Source organism: Erythrolamprus reginae, chromosome 3, assembly GCF_031021105.1.
Source record: "Erythrolamprus reginae isolate rEryReg1 chromosome 3, rEryReg1.hap1, whole genome shotgun sequence".
NCBI classification, from domain to species: Eukaryota; Metazoa; Chordata; class Lepidosauria; order Squamata; family Dipsadidae; genus Erythrolamprus; species Erythrolamprus reginae.
This window is the reverse complement of record NC_091952.1, coordinates 47,205,749-47,222,815: the sequence shown is the minus strand read 5'-3', so window position 1 is coordinate 47,222,815 and position 17,067 is coordinate 47,205,749. Positions and strand designations below refer to the sequence as shown.

Sequence of the window (17,067 nt, the reverse complement as noted above, 5' to 3'; positions counted from 1 at the left end):
ACTCAGATCTCAGTTCATTCTGGTATTTCCTTCTTCAATAGGAATATGAATGAATATTTCCACACTACCACTTTTTTTGTTCTCCAGTTTTCCCAAAACAATTCAAAGACAATTTGTGATCGTCTTAATTTCTGTTCTCTTCACATTCTGAAGGCACAAGAACACCTTGATTCATTCAGAGTTCCTCTGTAGGAAATCCAAAGGATGGTACAAAAATATGAAAAATGGCCCATTCCCTGAGTTATCACCAGCAGTCCTGGATCAACAAACATGTTTTCATCTCCACACAAAAGAGAAAGGTGCCTGCATCCAGCTATATTTTCAGTCGGTGTTCTGTACATTTGTTTGTTTACAAATAAATACAGAATGTTTGACCTTAAGGAAAAATTCGTAGCTGCAAAGATGCTGTTCCTCTGTTGCTCTGAAAAGCCTCCTGCAAATTACCACGATGAAACTATAGCATCTTAGCATTTATGCAAACTGGGCTTTATTATTTTAAGCATCTTTGCAAATTTACTAGGGTAGCTGGAGTTGGGGTTAGGAGTAGTTTTCTGGACTGCTTAAAGAGAAGTACCATGAACAGAATATAGAAGCTGCACCAGGGAGGAGCTGCAGAATTATGGCTGCTTTGAGATGTAGTGAGACAAGACTTCCCAGCAACAGAAAAATAAGGTTACCTATGGAATTAAAACATTACAAATGGAAATTTTAGCTGTAGCTGAGCCAGCAACACAGATGACTGTGTGGGATTGTACAGGCACAGAGTTGATTTTTGGAATGGTGCAAAGACACTGTATAAATCAATTGCACCCATATACATACCCTGTTTTATGTAGATCTCCAGTAGAAAAGCAAGGCACATATGAATTGACATGCTGGTCTAGTGAAGAGGTGCAGAGCATCTGCTTGATTTGAGAGGCCCTGGCATGCTTTTCTTGGCACGTTGAAGGCTATGCTTCAAAAGTGCCAAGTGAGTATTTCTTAGCCCTCCATAAGTTCTGTTAGACCCCCTGCAATTTGCATACCGAGCAAATAGATCACCAGATGATGCTGTTAATATGGCTCTACACTACATCCTTCAACATCTTGAATCTCCAATGACCTACGCCAGGGTCCTCTTTGTGGACTTCAGTTCAGCATTCAATACCATCGTACCAGACATTTTCTTAACCAAACTAAATCAGCTAGCGGTACCTGAACACACTTGTAAGTGGATCACAAGCTTCCTAACAGACAGGAAGCAGCAGGTGAAGCTAGGAAAAATCACATCAGATATATGTACAATTAGCACAGGTGCCCCCCAAGGCTGTGTACTCTCACCACTTCTCTTCTCTCTATACACTAATGACTGCATCTCATACGATCCATCTGTTAAACTACTGAAGTTTGCAGATGATACAACAGTGATCGGACTCATTCGAGACAACGATGAATCCGCATACAGACGGGAAGTTGAACAACTATCCTTGTGGTGTGACCAGAACAATCTAGAACTGAACACACTCAAAACCGTAGAAATGATGGTAGACTTTAAGAGAAACCCTTCCACCCTTCCACCTCTCACAATACTAGACAACACAGTATCAACAGTAGAGACCTTCAAATTTCTAGGTTCTATCATATCTCAAGACCTAAAATGGTCACCTAACATCAAAAACATAATCAAAAAAGCACAACAAAGAATGTTCTTTCTGCGCCAGCTCAGGAAGCTCAAACTGCCCAAGGAGCTGCTGATTCAGTTCTACAGAGGAATCATTGAGTCTGTCATCTGCACCTCTATAACTGTCTGGTTTGGTGCTGCAACCCAACAGGACCGACACAGACTTCAGAGGATAATCAGAATTGCAGAAAAAACAATTTATTTATTTATTTTATTTATTACTTAGATTTGTATGCCGCCCCTCTCCGAAGACTCGGGGCGGCTCACAACATGTAAAAACAAATCATAAGCAATCAGACAAATTTAAAATATTTAAGTACTGTATTTAAAAAACCCCATATGCTAACAGTCACACACACAGACATACCATGCATAAATTAAACGTGCCCAGGGGGAGATGTTTCAGTTCCCCCATGCCTGACGGCAAAGGTGGGTTTTAAGGAGTTTACGGAAGGCAGGAAGAGTAGGGGCAGTTCTAATCTCTGGGGGGAGTTGGTTCCAGAGGGCCGGGGCCGCCACAGAGAAGGCTCTTCCCCTGGGGCCCGCCAACCGACATTGTTTAGTTGACGGGACCCGGAGAAGGCCCACTCTGTGGGACCTAATCGGTCGCTGGGATTCGTGCGGCAGGAGGCGGTCTCGGAGATATTCTGGTCCGATGCCATGAAGGGCTTTAAAGGTCATAACCAACACTTTGAATTGTGACCGGAAATTGATCGGCAACCAATGCAGACTGCGGAGTGATGGTGAAACATGGGCATACCTAGGTAGGCCCATGACTGCTCTCGCAGCTGCATTTTGCACGATCTGAAGTTTCCGAACACTTTTCAAAGGTAGCCCCATGTAGAGAGCATTACAGTAGTCGAACCTCGAGGTGATGAGGGCATGAGTGACTGTGAGCAATGAGTCCCGGTCCAGATAGGGCCGCAACTGGTGCACCAGGCGAACCTGGGCAAACGCCCCCCTCGCCACAGCTGAAAGATGTTGTTCTAATGTGAGCTGTGGATCGAGGAGGACGCCCAAGTTGCGGACCCTCTCTGAGGGGGTCAATAATTCCCCCCCCAGGGTGATGGACGGACAGATGGGATTGTCCTTGGGAGGCAGAACCCACAGCCACTCCGTCTTATCCGGGTTGAGCTTGAGTCTGTTGACACCCATCCAGGCCCCAACAGCCTCCAGGCACCGGCACATCACTTCCACCGCTTCGTTGACTGGGCATGGGGTGGAGATGTAAAGCTGGGTATCATCCGCATATTGATGATACCTCACCCCATGTCCTTGGATGATCTCGCCCAGCGGTTTCATGTAGATGTTGAATAGTAGGGGGGAGAGGACCGACCCCTGAGGCACCCCACAAGGGAGAAACCTAGGAGTCGACCTCTGGCCCCCCACTAACACCGACTGCGACCGGCCAGAGAGGTAGGAGGAGAACCACTGAAGGACAGTGCCTCCCACTCCCAGCCCCTCCAGCCGGTGCAGAAGGATACCATGGTCGATGGTATCGAAAGCCGCTGAGAGGTCAAGGAGCACCAGGACAGAGGATAAACCCCTGTCCCGGGCCCGCCAGAGATCATCCATCAACGCGACCAAAGCGGTTTCCGTGCTGTAACCGGCCCTGAAACCCGACTGCTGGGGACCTAGATAATCGGCTTCTTCCAAGGACCGCTGGAGCTGGAGTGCCACCACCTTCTCGACAACCTTCCCCATAAAGGGAAGGTTGGAGACTGGACGATAGTTGTTAAGTACGGCTGGGTCCAGGGAGGGCTTCTTGAGGAGGGGGCGCACAAGCGCTTCTTTATAGAGTGATGGAAAAACTCCCCTCCCCAAGGAAGCGTTGGTAATCTCCTGGGCCCAGCTCCGTGTCACCTCCCTGCTGGCCGAAACCAACCAGGAGGGACACGGATCCAGTAAACAGGTGGCGGAACTCACAGCTCCGATGGCCTTGTCCACTTCATCAGGTGTCACCAGATCAAACTCTTCCCAGACAGGTGGACAAGTACGTGCCCCAGTCACCTCGACTGACTCGTTGTCAGTCGACTCTGTTTTACAATTGGAGTCGAGGTCGGCTCGGATCCAAGCGACTTTATCAGCGAAAAACGTATTAAAGTCCTCGGCACTACTCTGTAAGGGCTCCCCAACTCCCCCCTGGTTAAGAAGGGAGCGGGTCACCCTAAACAGAGCGGCCGGGCGGGATTCCGCTGATGCAATCAAGGCGGCATGGTACGCGCATCTTGCCGCCTTGAGCGCCACTTTGTAAGTCTTAATAAAAGCTCTTACAAGTGTTCGGTCGGATTCAGACCTACTCTTCCTCCATCGCTTCTCTAGACGTCTCTTCTGGCGTTTCAACTCCCGGAGCTCCTCGTTGAACCATGGAGCTCTACGGGGTCTAGCACCTCGGAGAGGTTGCAAAGGCGCAATCCGGTCAAGAGCCTCCGCTGCGGCCTTGTTCCAGGCTTCCGCAAGAGACTCTGCCGAACTGTGGACAAGTGCCTCTGGTATAACCCCAAGCGCCGTCTGAAAGCCCTCAGGGTCCATCAGGCGTCTGGGGCGGAACATCTTAATTGGTTCCGCCTCCCTGCGGGGAAGGATTGGAGCCAGGAAGTCAAGCCGTAGTAGGAAATGGTCTGACCATGACAAAGGCAGCGCTGCCAATCTGCCTTCCATTGAGGACCTGTATACTGCACGAGTCAAAAAGAGGGCGGGTAAAATATTTACTGGCCCCTCACATCCTGGACACAAATTGTTTCAACTCCTACCCTCAAAACATCGCTACAGAGCACTGCACACCAAGACAACTAGACACAAGAACAGTTTTTCCCCGAACGCCATCACTCTACTAAACAAATAATTCCTTCAACACTGTCAGACTTTCTACTAAATCTGCACTTCTATTCTACTAGTTTTTCTCATCATTCCTATCACCCATTTCCTCCCATGTTGACTGTATGACTGTAACTTGTTGCGTATATCCTAAGATTTTTATTAATATTGCTTCTTCATTGCTTATTTGACCCCTATGACAATCATTAAGTGTTGTATGACATGATTCTTGACAAATGTATATTTTATTTTATGTACGTTGAGAGCATATGCAACAAGACAAATTCCTTGTGTGTCCAATCACACTTGGCCAATAAAAATTCTATTCTATTCTATTCTATATGAAAAAAGATGCAACACTTTCAACCTGGGGGTCATTCTGGTGGGTCCACAGAGGGAATGCCAATAGACAATATTTTCAGCCAATTATTTAACCATGATATATATTACAGCAGACATATCAGCAGGACATGCTACAATAGTTTGGCTGCCGTATCTCCATCATATTGATCAATCAGAAATACATTCATTCTAATCTTGGAGCCTCCTTTGACGTGAGTGACACTGACAGACAGGCTGCTGGAAAATTAGTCTGATCATTTTAAAACACAGGAATGCAGCATTTATATATTGGGTCAAGTTACTTTGTCCAAAGACACAATGGACATGTGAAATAGTTTGCATATGAATATTTAATTCTTAAATACCTTTGTTTTCTCAAAGGGGCACAAGGAGAGTGGAGAAAATGGAAATTACAAGGGTGTTAGCTAGCCAATTTGCTTAAATGTCATAGCAGTAATTGAGCTGCCCAGAAATCATCTTTGCTAGTGGTTTTTCTGCCTTGCCAGTAAGATTCCTTTTGTTCTTAAAAACAGGACCTCAGTTAGTGTTTGCTTATTGTAATAAATGGATATTTGGATCAAGTACAGTCTTAGCAGAAAAAGCAAACCTTTAATTCCTGCAGCATTTATGGAAATACAGAACCATCAATCTGAGTTGTCTCTCAAATGTTCATCCAGTTTTACCCCTTTCAGCAAAGAATAGAATAGGAATAGAACAGAACAGAACAGAATAGAATAGAATAACAGAGTTGTGAGGGACCTTGGAGGTCTTCTAGTCCAGTGGTCCCCAACGTTTTTTCCACCAGGGACCAGTTTCAGCAAGACAATTTTTCTATGGCCCAGTGGGGGCGGAAAGGGGCGTGGTTGGGGGCGGGATTAAGCATGGGGGTGCTGGTCCTCCCCGCCCCTCTTTCCCGCCATCGTCCTGTGGCCGGCAGAACCTGCCTCCCAAGCCCTCTTGCCCAGCGGGAGCTAAGCGCTGGAGAGAGGGGGTCAGGCTGGCCCTCCTGCCTCCCCCAGCCAAAAACGCAAAAGCGCCCCGCGGCAGAAGCCAAAAGAGGCTTGAGCCTCTTGGTCCTTCCCGCCCCTCTGTCCCATCCATCGTCCTGTGGCCGGCAGAACCTGCCTCCCGAGGCCTCTTGCCTGGCGGGAGGCGAAGCGCTGGAGGGAGCGGGTGGCGGCATGAGGGCCGGCAGCTGCTGACTCCACGGACCGGTGCAACATGCCCCGCGGCCCGGTACTGGTCCGCGGCCCGGTGGTTGGGGACCCCTGTTCTAGTCAAATCCCCTGCTTTGGCAGGAAATCCTACACCACTTCAGACAAATTGTTATCTAACATCTTCTTAAAATCTTCCAGTGGTGGAGCATTTACAACTTCTGGTGGGAAGCTGTTCCATTGATTAATTGTTCTGTCCAGAAATTTCCCCTTAGTTCTGAGTTGCTTCTCTCCTCGATTAGTTTCTATGCATTGCTTCTTGTTCTACACTCAGGTGCTTTGGAGAATACAGTAGTTTGACTGTTATCATGTCTCCCCTAGTCCTTCTTTTCATTACAACCAGATATACCCAGTTTCTGCAACCATTCTTCATATGTTTTAGCCTCCAGTCACCTAATCATCTTTGTTGCTCTTTTCTGTACTCTTTCTAGAGTCTCAATATTCTTTTTGCATCATGGTGACCAAACCTGAATGCAGCATTCCCTTTATAATGCCTTACCAAGGCATTATAAAGTGATATTAGCACTTCATGTGATCTTGATTATATCCCTCGGTTTATGCAGCCTAGAACTGTGTTGGCTTTTTTGGCAGCTGCTGCACACTGCTGGCTCATATTTAATCCAAATTCCCTCTCACAATCACTGCAATTGAGCAGGGAACCACATATACTGTGTACCTGTGCATTTTGTTTTTCTTGCCTAAATGTAGAACCTAACTTTTTTTCACCATTGAATTTCATTTTGTTAGATAGTACCCAATATTCAAGTCTGTCTAGATCCTTCTGTATCTTGAGTTCTACAACCAAAATATACCCAAAAGATTACAGTAGATTACAAAGTTATATGTGTGCAAATGCCTTGGTCTGAATGGAATGTATTAATTTTGTATATGAATTACTAGCTGTTGTTTTAAAAAAGGTTCAGGATTTAAATAGTTTTAGAAATCAGTTCAGTTTGAGGAAGTAGATTCTGAAAAATACAATTTCCTGTATATTTATTAGGCAATATCCTGCAGAACTTATTTTTGAAGGTACATGCAGAAGTTCAGGTTGCAAGTTCCTTATTTTTGCAATCCCCACTCTCTCTTCTGAGATAAAGTAATAGAGAGAGGCACCTGGTTGATAGATGTCAAAAATCCCAACAGATTCAACTAAGATTGGAAAGACTCCAGCCTGGCATTCTAGATTGCTGCCGGTGGTCTATGCAGATAATGAACTATGTAGACCAATATCGGATTAAATATAAAAACAGCTTACTGAATACAGTGACCCCATGTATCAGGCACCTGAGTTTTGCAAAGCTCACCCTCCAGCAAATTCTATGTGAAAGTTTAAAATCAAGGCAAATATAATTAAGTTACTTTTGGTTCTTATTCTCATTGTAGATGACTTGGATTTAATTGTTCCTAGACAGCGGTGGGCTATGAGCCGGAACGCTAATTTGCGCTCGCCGCTGCAGCTCATAAGTTCTTGCGGGGCCAGCGCGATTTTGCTGCTGCACCTGTGGAGGTAGTAAAATTGCACATGGAGCCACAGGTGCACCCGTGTTTCGGCATGCGTGGAAGAAAAAAAACCTTGCTGAAGCACAGGTGCGCCTGCGACTCCATGCGCAATTTTGCTACCTCCACAGGTGCAGCAGCAAAATCATGCTGGCCCTGCAAGAACTTATGAGCCGCAGTGGCGAGTGCAATTTAGTGTTCCGGCTCGTAGCCCACCACTGTTCCTAGATGTCTCCTAGCCTTTCGCAAGCTCCTTAAAACCCACCTCTGTCGGCAGGCATGGGGGAATTGACACTTTCCCTCCCCCTAGGCTTATAAAATTTATGCATGGTATGCTAGTATGTATGATTGGTTTCTAAATTGGGTTTTTTTTAATTAACTTAAATATTAGAAACATAGAAGTTTCTATGTTTCTAATATTTAAGTTAATTAAATATTTAAATATTTAAACTTAAATATTAGATGTGTTTACATTGTATTATTATTGCTGTGAGCCGCCCCGAGTCTGCGGAGAGGGGCGGCATACAAATCTGATTAATAAATAGATAAATAAAAATAAAATGTTTCCTTTCAGTAAAACAGGACATGATGAAAAGAACTGAGGACTGGTTCACTTTTATAGCATTTGCTTTGCCTGCCTGTGTGTAGTTACAGTATGTAGGAAGAATTTGTGTACTCTGTTATGTATACTCTGTTATGTATAAAAATATACAGTGTACAGCTATGGCTAAATAACATTTACCGGTATATGGTTTTTATGCAAAATAGGATTGTCAAGGTTCTGACTGATGAACCCAACCACGCCAGAAAATCAAGACAATCAGATATCTTTAAGCATAATTTTATTGAGTACCTCATTTCAAAATAAAATCTTAACTATTTCCTGCAGTTTTTGCCTAATTAAAGAATGAATTCCTTCCTCCCCTCCCTTGACCAGGTCCAATGAGGTGTTCTGGTGTCACTATGGCAACTTCAAGCCCTTGCCAAACATCTGTTGAAGTGACCTTGTTTCCCACGGGATGGTTTCTTGTTTTTGTCTGGGCTGGCATTCCAAGCCCCCCCCCCCCCCCCCAATACACTACAGTCTGGCAAGCTGAGAAACGAAAGGGCACGTTTCAAAGTTTGACAAGGGCCTTCTATGTATTTTGAACTGGTGGACTATTCCTGTTTTATACTCTTCCCCCCCATCCATCTATTACAAGCTGTTCTACTAACTTGGAGTTTTAAGATTTCAGATGCTAAATTAGTGTTTCGATTTCCAAGGACTGAAAGTAGAGATTGCTAGGAAATGACCTGATATATCACGTTTCCCTGAAAATAAGACCCTGTCTTATATTGTTTGCAACCATGAAATAAGTACTTGCCCTTATTGTCATGCACTCAAAAGCATGATTGGGCTTATTATCAAGGATGTCTTGTTTTAGGGAAAACAGGGTACTTGTTTCATCCCTAATCTCCCCTGCCTAAGATATGGCTGTGAGATTTTAGAAACAATATTACATTTGCATTGATTTCCTCTTTCATAGATATGTTCCAGTCTGCTTCTAGCAAGCTCAATATACCTCTTCGCTACTTAGCTTGTGCCTTGTATAAGTGAAACAGCTAACAACAGTTGAAACAACAATTGTTGTTAGAACTAATGTGGTTTTTAACTGAGACACTTCCAGCTGCAAGCCAGAGTGATTAATCATTGAGTGATGCAGTGCTGACATGTATATGTGAATCAGCTGAAGTTATTTCTGATCATAACATGGCTATGATAAATAAAACCACAGAAGATACTGTGCAGTAATACAAAATTCTGGAGGGCTCAATATCCCTTCGCTTGGCTTTGCTGTACCCTCCCCTAACAGCAGCTGTTTAATAGGATGAAATTTAACCAATAAACTTTTTTCCCAACAAGGACTCCAGTTCTGAAGAGAGCAGGATTTGTTCAGCCCCTTGAGACATATTGCATGAATCCCAGCGACCAGTTAGGTCCCACAGAGTGGGTTTTCTCCGGGTCCCGTCAACCAAACAATGTCACTTGGCGGGACCCAGAGGAAGAGCCTTCTCTGTGGCGGCCCCGACCCTCTGGAACCAACTCTCCCCAGAGATTAGAATTGCCCCCACCCTCCTTGCCTTTTGTAAGCTGCTTAAAACCCACCTCTGCCGCCAGGCATGGGGGAACTAAGATACACTTTCCCCCTAGGCCTTTACAATTTTATGTATGGTATGTTTGTATGTATGATTGGTTTTTTATATAATGGGTTTTTAACTCTTTTTTAGTATTGGATTTTGTTGTACTGTTTTACTGCTGTTGTTAGCCGCCCCGAGTTTGCGGAGAGGGGCGGCATACAAATCCAATAAATAATAATAATAATAATAATAATAATAATAATAATAATAATAATCAAGAAAAATGTATATTCAGAGCATTGCTTTCCCAAAAGAGATAATGCAATAATATCAGCAATGGAAGGGAGAAGAGTGATCTGTTAATGGGTTCCTTTTAACTACTTGCTCAACAATACTGTAGTAAACTTTGGAGTCCTAGTGGACAACCATTTAAATGTGAGCCAGCAGTGTGCAGCAGCTGCCAAAAAAGCCAATGGAGTTCTAGGCTGCATTATCAAGATAACGTGAAGTGTTAATATCACTATATAATGTCTTGGTAAGGCCCCACTTGGAATTCTGCATTCAGTTTTGGTCGCCACGATGCAAAACGGATGTTGAGACTTTAGAAAGAGTGCAGAGAAGAGCAACAAATATGCTTAGGGGACTGAAGGCTAAAACATATGAAGAACGATTGTAGGAACTGGGTCTGCCTAGTTTAATGAAAAGAAGGACATGATAGCAGTTGTTCCAATATCTCAGGAGTTGCCACAAAGAAGTGGGAGTCAACCTATTCTCCAAAGCACCTGAGGGTAGAACAAAAAGCAAATGGGTGGAAACTAATCAAGGAGAGAAGCAACTTAGAACTATGGAGAAAATTCCTGACAATTAGAACAATTAATCAGTGGAATGGCTTGCCTCCAGAAGTTGTGAATGCTCCAACACTGGAGGTTCTAAAGAAGATGTTGGATAACCATCTGTCTGAAGTGGTGCCTAAGCAGAGGGTTAGACTAGAAGACCTCCAACTCTGTTATTCAATTCTATTCTAACTTCTGAGAAGAGGCTGGCCTGCCAATTAAAGCTATGAATTAAAAATCCACTCATTGAATTATGAGCTGGATGTTCTTTTTTTTTTCAGTATAATTTTTTTATTTCCCCCCAACATAAAATAAAACCAATAGATAAATACAAACACTAAAACCATGCTTGGTTTTAGTGAGCTAGATGTTCTTAAACCACTTCATTTGTCTAAACCCATTTTTAAACTGGTAATATAAGACTAATCTGCTTTCTCCTTTTCCAAACTGTGATTATGAATATGTATCCTCTACAGATAATCCTTACGTTACAACCATTTATGCAGTGATTGCTGAAAGTTACAACGGCACTGAGAAAAAAATTTTTCCAGCTCCTCACACTTATGACAATTGCACATCCTCAAAGTCACAGGTTCAGAATTCACTTGGCAAATTGCATGTATTTATGATCGTGGTAGCATCCCAGGGTGCTACATCATCATTTGCAAGCTTTCCAGATGGCTTCTGACAAATTAAATCAATGGTGAAATCCAGATACACTTAATAACTGCATGATTTATTATTATTATTATTTATTAGACTTGTATGCCGCCCCTCTCCGAAGACTTTGAAGATTTACTTAGTAACTGCAGTGATTTGTCATAAAATCAAGTGCAACTCACTTAACCACCCTGCTTAGCAATGGAAATTCTTTCCCCAGTTGTGGTCATAAGTTGAGAAATACCTGAGTAGCTTGGGTTACAGTTTCTTCAAAAGGAAAGGATACTTTTAGGGACTAAGGAGCCTTAGTGATACAGTAGTTAGAATACAGTATTGCAGGCTAACTTTGCCCACTTCTAGGATTTAGATCCTGAAATATTTGATATTTCTGTAAACATTAGGTGCCATATTCTACATAATCTACCATATTTTCCGGAATATAAGCACATCTTTTCCCCCCCAGAAGAGGGTGGAAATGTTGGTGCGTCTTATACACAGAATGCAGCCATTTTTGGCCTCCCGAAGCCCCGCTTTTGCAAAAAATCGGCCCATTTTTCACAAAAATGGGGTGTACAGAGAGTTTGGATGGCCTGCAGAGTGTGCCTGGGGGCTGAGGGAAGGCAAAAACAGAGTCCGAAAAATACGGTACATTGCTGATGGCTGTGTTGTAAATCTATTTGCTGTTTTTTTTAAATTACATGAATATTGAATTGAAATGAAAAGAAAAAATGAAATGAAACTGCATTAATTAGTTATCCCCTCTTTACTAAGCCTCAAGAATGGCATTCTTACTATATCTTTTGATTTAATTTTGAAGATTCTAAACTTTTATTAAACTAATGCTAAAGTAAATGGTCACTCTGCAGATTTAATGTGTTAGCCAGAAACAGATGTTTTCCAAAACAATGTTTGTCCAGTTAAAATGTGTTGAGGGGGAGTCCCCCTTTTTTTGTGAGCCGATACTACCTTGTGTTGTGTTTGGGCTTGGGCCAGCCGTTGCTCCCACAGATGGGAGAGATGCGGCACAAAGTGAGTGTGAAAGCCTGGCTGACAGCCAGGAAGATGTGGCAGACAGTCATGAGGATGAGGCCACTGATTCTGAGGAGTTGGCAGACAGCAAGCAGGACCCAGCAGACAGCCCAGGGGATTTGGCAAGCAGTCCCTCAGACAGTCTCTCTTCCTTGGATTCCTCTGCAGACTAGCTCATAGACATGCGTAGCCGAAGAGCCATGCAAAGGAGGGCTCAATTGAAGGATTATTACAGGTGATCAGAGTAGCACCTGGGCTGGGTGTGGTTCTTATACTGAGGGCTGGGTGTGGTTCCCTTAATGAGGGCTAAAGGTATAAAAGGGAACAGAGGCACAAGGCAAACTGTGGCTGTTTATCTGTGTTACTTTGTGGTTCCTGCTCTGAAGTTTCTGTTCCGTGCCTTTGGATTTCAATCCAGCCTTTTCAGGCACGTGGGAGGTGAAACCTCTGGGACTTGCTGTTTGCTCTAAAGATTCAAAGGACTCCTGAAACGTTTCTGCTCCATGCAGGTTGTCTTTGTTTGCTTTTTCCTGTGTTTTGTATTTGGCTGAATTACGCCTTGCACTATCATTTCCTGACACTAAGGACTGTTTTGGTTAACCCTTTTTTGTTTGTTTAATACAAGTTTGCTGATTGGAAGAGCACGTGTGTGTTTGATTTCTTTTCCTTGGACTGTTACGAATTGCCTGAGCCCAGTCAGGCAGAACACCTTGTAAATGATCTGATGATCTTTCTACTGGTAGGAGATGGAAATGTAACATGATAGAAATTTCTAGCTATTAGCTACCTAGAACTAATAATGAAAATGCTTTGTTTGTAGCTGGTCAGATATGGTGCTCTCAGTTTCCACTGGGCTTTTGTCTTATTCTTCTCTATCAGCCAAGCCACCCTATGTGCATCTGGTCATTTTCTGAAGCCTTTAGAAAGCTGAATGAATCATCACTGCTCTTTCCTATGAAGCAGCTTTGGAACCTCTAGAAGAAAGGTTTTTTCCCATTTTTCTCACTCCGTGTAGCTATAAATAAGTTTATTTTAAATCCGTTCAAAGTCCCAGTAGTCAATGGGAAGCGAAAGGTATTTAACAGTGAGTCAAGTGCCAGATCTATTCAATCAGAACTAACCCCAAGGCATGAGACAGAGAACAACTTAAAAGGGGGATTGGTTGGATTTTATTTTATTGCCTGCTTGTAATCTTTTACTGTGAAAGAATCTGAAAATCCTTGTTTTTTTCAGGACTCTTGAATCCTCAGTGACTGTCACTAGACGCTGGGATTGGCTCAAGAATTTTCCTGTTGAAAATGTACACAAGGAGAACGTAGGATGGAAGGACCCATCTATTTGCTGTAATCCTGCTTGCTGTGTATTCAATATATAAAAAATGTATCCGAGACATCCAGGGTTACTCCATACTATCAATGTCAAGATGGGCTGTCAACCAGTGCAAGCATTTGAACTGTTTCACAATCAACGTTTTATTGCGTGGACCAACTTGTTGGCCAACATTGCTGCTATTTCACTGTAAAAATGTGAATGGTTCCTGGACTTCATTACCAATGGACACTGCTAATCTTAAATACCTTCCAGCAGACTCCTGCAGATGCTTCAACATGTAAGTGCCAACCTAGCATTGTCTGCAGATAGTATTTTGTTTTAGACTCTACTGTGTGTATTCCTGGCTTCTTCAGTAGGAAATTCCCTTTCTGTATATGATATTCATGGAACTATTGGGGAGTTTGAAGCCACAAGATGTTGCAAGGTGAGAGTATCTTGTGGATGTATTTAAGGAAAAAGAAGAACCATTAGACTGTTTTTCCCCCCAGTGCTGTTACTGCATTCCCAGACAGTATTTAGTACTATTATTTTCTGTGCTGTACACATGGCTCTTTCTGTCAAACTATTAAAAAGTCTTTAATAAAAAGATCTGGGAACTGAATTACAACTTTGGGTATTTTCTGTGGCCTTTTAAAAAATAACTTGTTTGATGAACCACCACAACTAGCATAAGGTTTCACTGGATTGTCGTGACAGTGATATGGATCTTGATTATCTACACAAGGCCCTTTGCATTCGTGTTGTAGCCTCTCGCACTCTCCAGCAGTCTCTGAGGAATCAAGTCTCAGAAACCTTTGGCGCAGAAACAGGACACTGATCTTCTCAATGCTTTATTAACTGCTCGATAGCCCCTTCAATTGAAAGTGTTTGTACGCCTCTCTACGTTAGCTCTTTCTGAGCCAGCCAACAGACGTTAGATCTTCAGCCAAGATTCTCAAAAACAAGACCCTCAGTATGAACAGCTCCACTGAGACTGCCATAAGACATCCAGGAAACAATTGTCCCTTTGCCATTCCATAATGCAAAGTACATTTTCTTAAGGCATGACCAATTGCATTAAGTGGCTATGCCAGGGAGTAATAGAGGATCCTGCTTTGGGCACGGTTTGTATATAATGTACTTCCCCAAATAAAAACTTTCAAAACGCCAGGTGTGCATTCTCTCCGAGTCTTCGGAGAGGGGCGGCATACAAATCTAATATTATTATTATTATTATTATTATTATTATTATTATTATTATTATTATTATTATTATTATTCTGGTAGACTATGGATCCTCTGTCCAATTAGCACCCAAGAAATAAATCAGAGTCCAAACCTTGGCCTTCTTCCAACTTCCAATTTATTAACAGAGCCATATTGGTTACGAACTGTACTCAACCTGATACTAACTTTTCCTACAGTTCTCCGCCCAGATTAAGGTTCATCTCTCATCCCCACACTCACAAGTTCATCACATGGACCAGTCCGGTTCTCTCAACGTCCACGATCCTCTCCTGTACTTCTAGCTGGTGCTGAACAAAGGATGACCTTGAATCTTTGGGAAGAAGATGTTGTGGCTAGTATTTTTCCCACTCATGCAACCACCCCTCCCCAATTCCCACAGCACCATTCTACTTGTGACAGGCCAAAGTCTCTAACTCAAAACAACGGCTTCGGCTTGACATCCTCATGTTTTGAGGGAAAGTGAGGCCTGTCAATTACTCTCCTCTAGCAATTTTTTCCCCAGAAGCTACAATTTCTTTTAGAGTAGGGGTTATCTGCAGATTAGAACAAGAAGCAGTGAGGAATTATTTTAACCAGAAAAACAGCTTGGTATGGGAAAAGTAACCCTTGGTTGCTATGTCTACAATTAATATAAAAACAAAAGACTAGAGGCACAGTGCAAGGACCTTCCAAATTACTTCTAGTTTAGTCCATCTAAAGTTATATAATCTGCAGTTTACATATGTTGGCAATAGTAATAACAAATTTATATTTTTACAAGGAATTTAAAAGAACTATAAATGTCATACTACTGTTATCCACAAGGCCATTGGGAAGAAAAGCTTAAGCACATTGCTTAACCAAAGATAGTCCCGTATTTATTAATTTTCAGTTATATTTTGTCTTAGCAAAAGGCGATCATGGCCTCCCTGCTTCATTATTCTCAAAACAGCTGCAACCTAAAAAGATAGTTTAGGTTGTGAAACAATTTGCTCCCAATCCTTGTATGGGCTTCCTGGCTTTGCAGGGATTTCTCTGAATTTCATGATCTAATCAAACATGTCACATTAACTACAGCAGAATTATTTCCTGTTTTGAAATCTTCAACAAAAGTTTCCTCTATAGGTGCTTGGTTTCATATCTCAGCCAATCAGAGTTGCATTCTAAGATATTTGATTCTGTTTGCAACCAGATGCCATTGAGCATGTTTAGTCTTCACTTGATTGTTTTGGAAAATGCCCTCTCAATTTTTGCTCTTAAAACTGTGTTGTTATTCTGCAAAACTTGCAATTCTGCCAATTCTGTGGATATCCTGTCTGGCTGCAAGAAAGCAAGATCGCACACACCTTTAAAGTATGATAGATAGCATTCCCCTCTAAGAAATAAATACAGTGATACCTCGTCTTACAAATGCCTCATCATACAAACTTTTCGAGATACAAACCCGGGGTTTAAGAATTTTTTGCCTCTTCTTACAAACTATTTTCACCTTACAAACCCACCACTGCCGCTGGGATGCCCCGCCTGCGGATTTCCGTTGCCAGCGAAGCACCTGTTTTTGCGCTGCTGGGAGCCTCAGTGAAATTGCAGCATCGCAAAAACACAGAGGTCCGGAGGTGGGGTTTTGAGGACTTCTGTGTTTTTGTGATACTGCAATTTCACTGATGCTCCCTTTGCTGGGAAACCCCACCTCCGGACTTCTGTTGCCAGCGAAGTGCTCGTTTTTGTGATGCCGGGATTCCCCTGCCGGGATTCCCCTGCAGCATCGCAAAAACACAGAAGTCCAGAGGTGGGGTTTCCCATGGAAGGGAGCCTTAGGGAAATCCCAGCAGTGCAAAAACGGGTGCTTCGGCTGGCAAAAGGGGTGAATTTTGGGCTTGCACGCATTAATCGCTTTTCCATTGATTCCTATGGGAAACATTGTTTCGTCTTACAAACTTTTCACCTTAAGAACCTCGTCCCGGAACCAATTAAGTTTGTAAGACAAGGTATCACTGTACTGACTTTACATGTAGAAGTATAAACATTGCTTCCATTAGATGGGTTCACTCCAGTGAAGGGCTAGCAAAATTTTTACTACCATACTGTGGGCATGGCTTATGTAGGACACCCTGCATTTTCTATCAACATCTTTCAGTGCAAATTGGGTGCTCTGGGGTGGAGCTCCATTTTTGCTACCCCACTGCGTTTCCCCCACACACACACACACATCCGGGCAATAGCCCACCCCTGGTTCACTGTGATTTCCATTGACTAGAATAATCATACAGAGAGTTATAAGAGAAATATATGAGAGATATATTTGGTCCAGTGATTAAAATACCAAAATGGGAACCAGGAAACACTGAGTTCTAGTCCT

At 42.9% G+C, this 17,067-nt stretch overlaps 1 protein-coding gene across 2 annotated transcripts in view; it reads left to right on the top strand.

Annotated features, from left to right (window-relative positions):
* Positions 1-14,103, top strand: part of KCNC4 (potassium voltage-gated channel subfamily C member 4) — a 51,661-nt gene extending 37,558 nt beyond the window's left edge. For both annotated transcript variants that reach the window (XM_070745100.1, XM_070745101.1), the window contains one exon: positions 13,404-14,103. In XM_070745100.1, coding sequence (XP_070601201.1) covers positions 13,404-13,423 — 20 coding nt within the window. In that variant the 3' untranslated portion in view covers positions 13,424-14,103. The remainder of the gene's footprint in view (positions 1-13,403) is intronic.
* Positions 14,104-17,067: the final 2,964 nt, after the last annotated feature.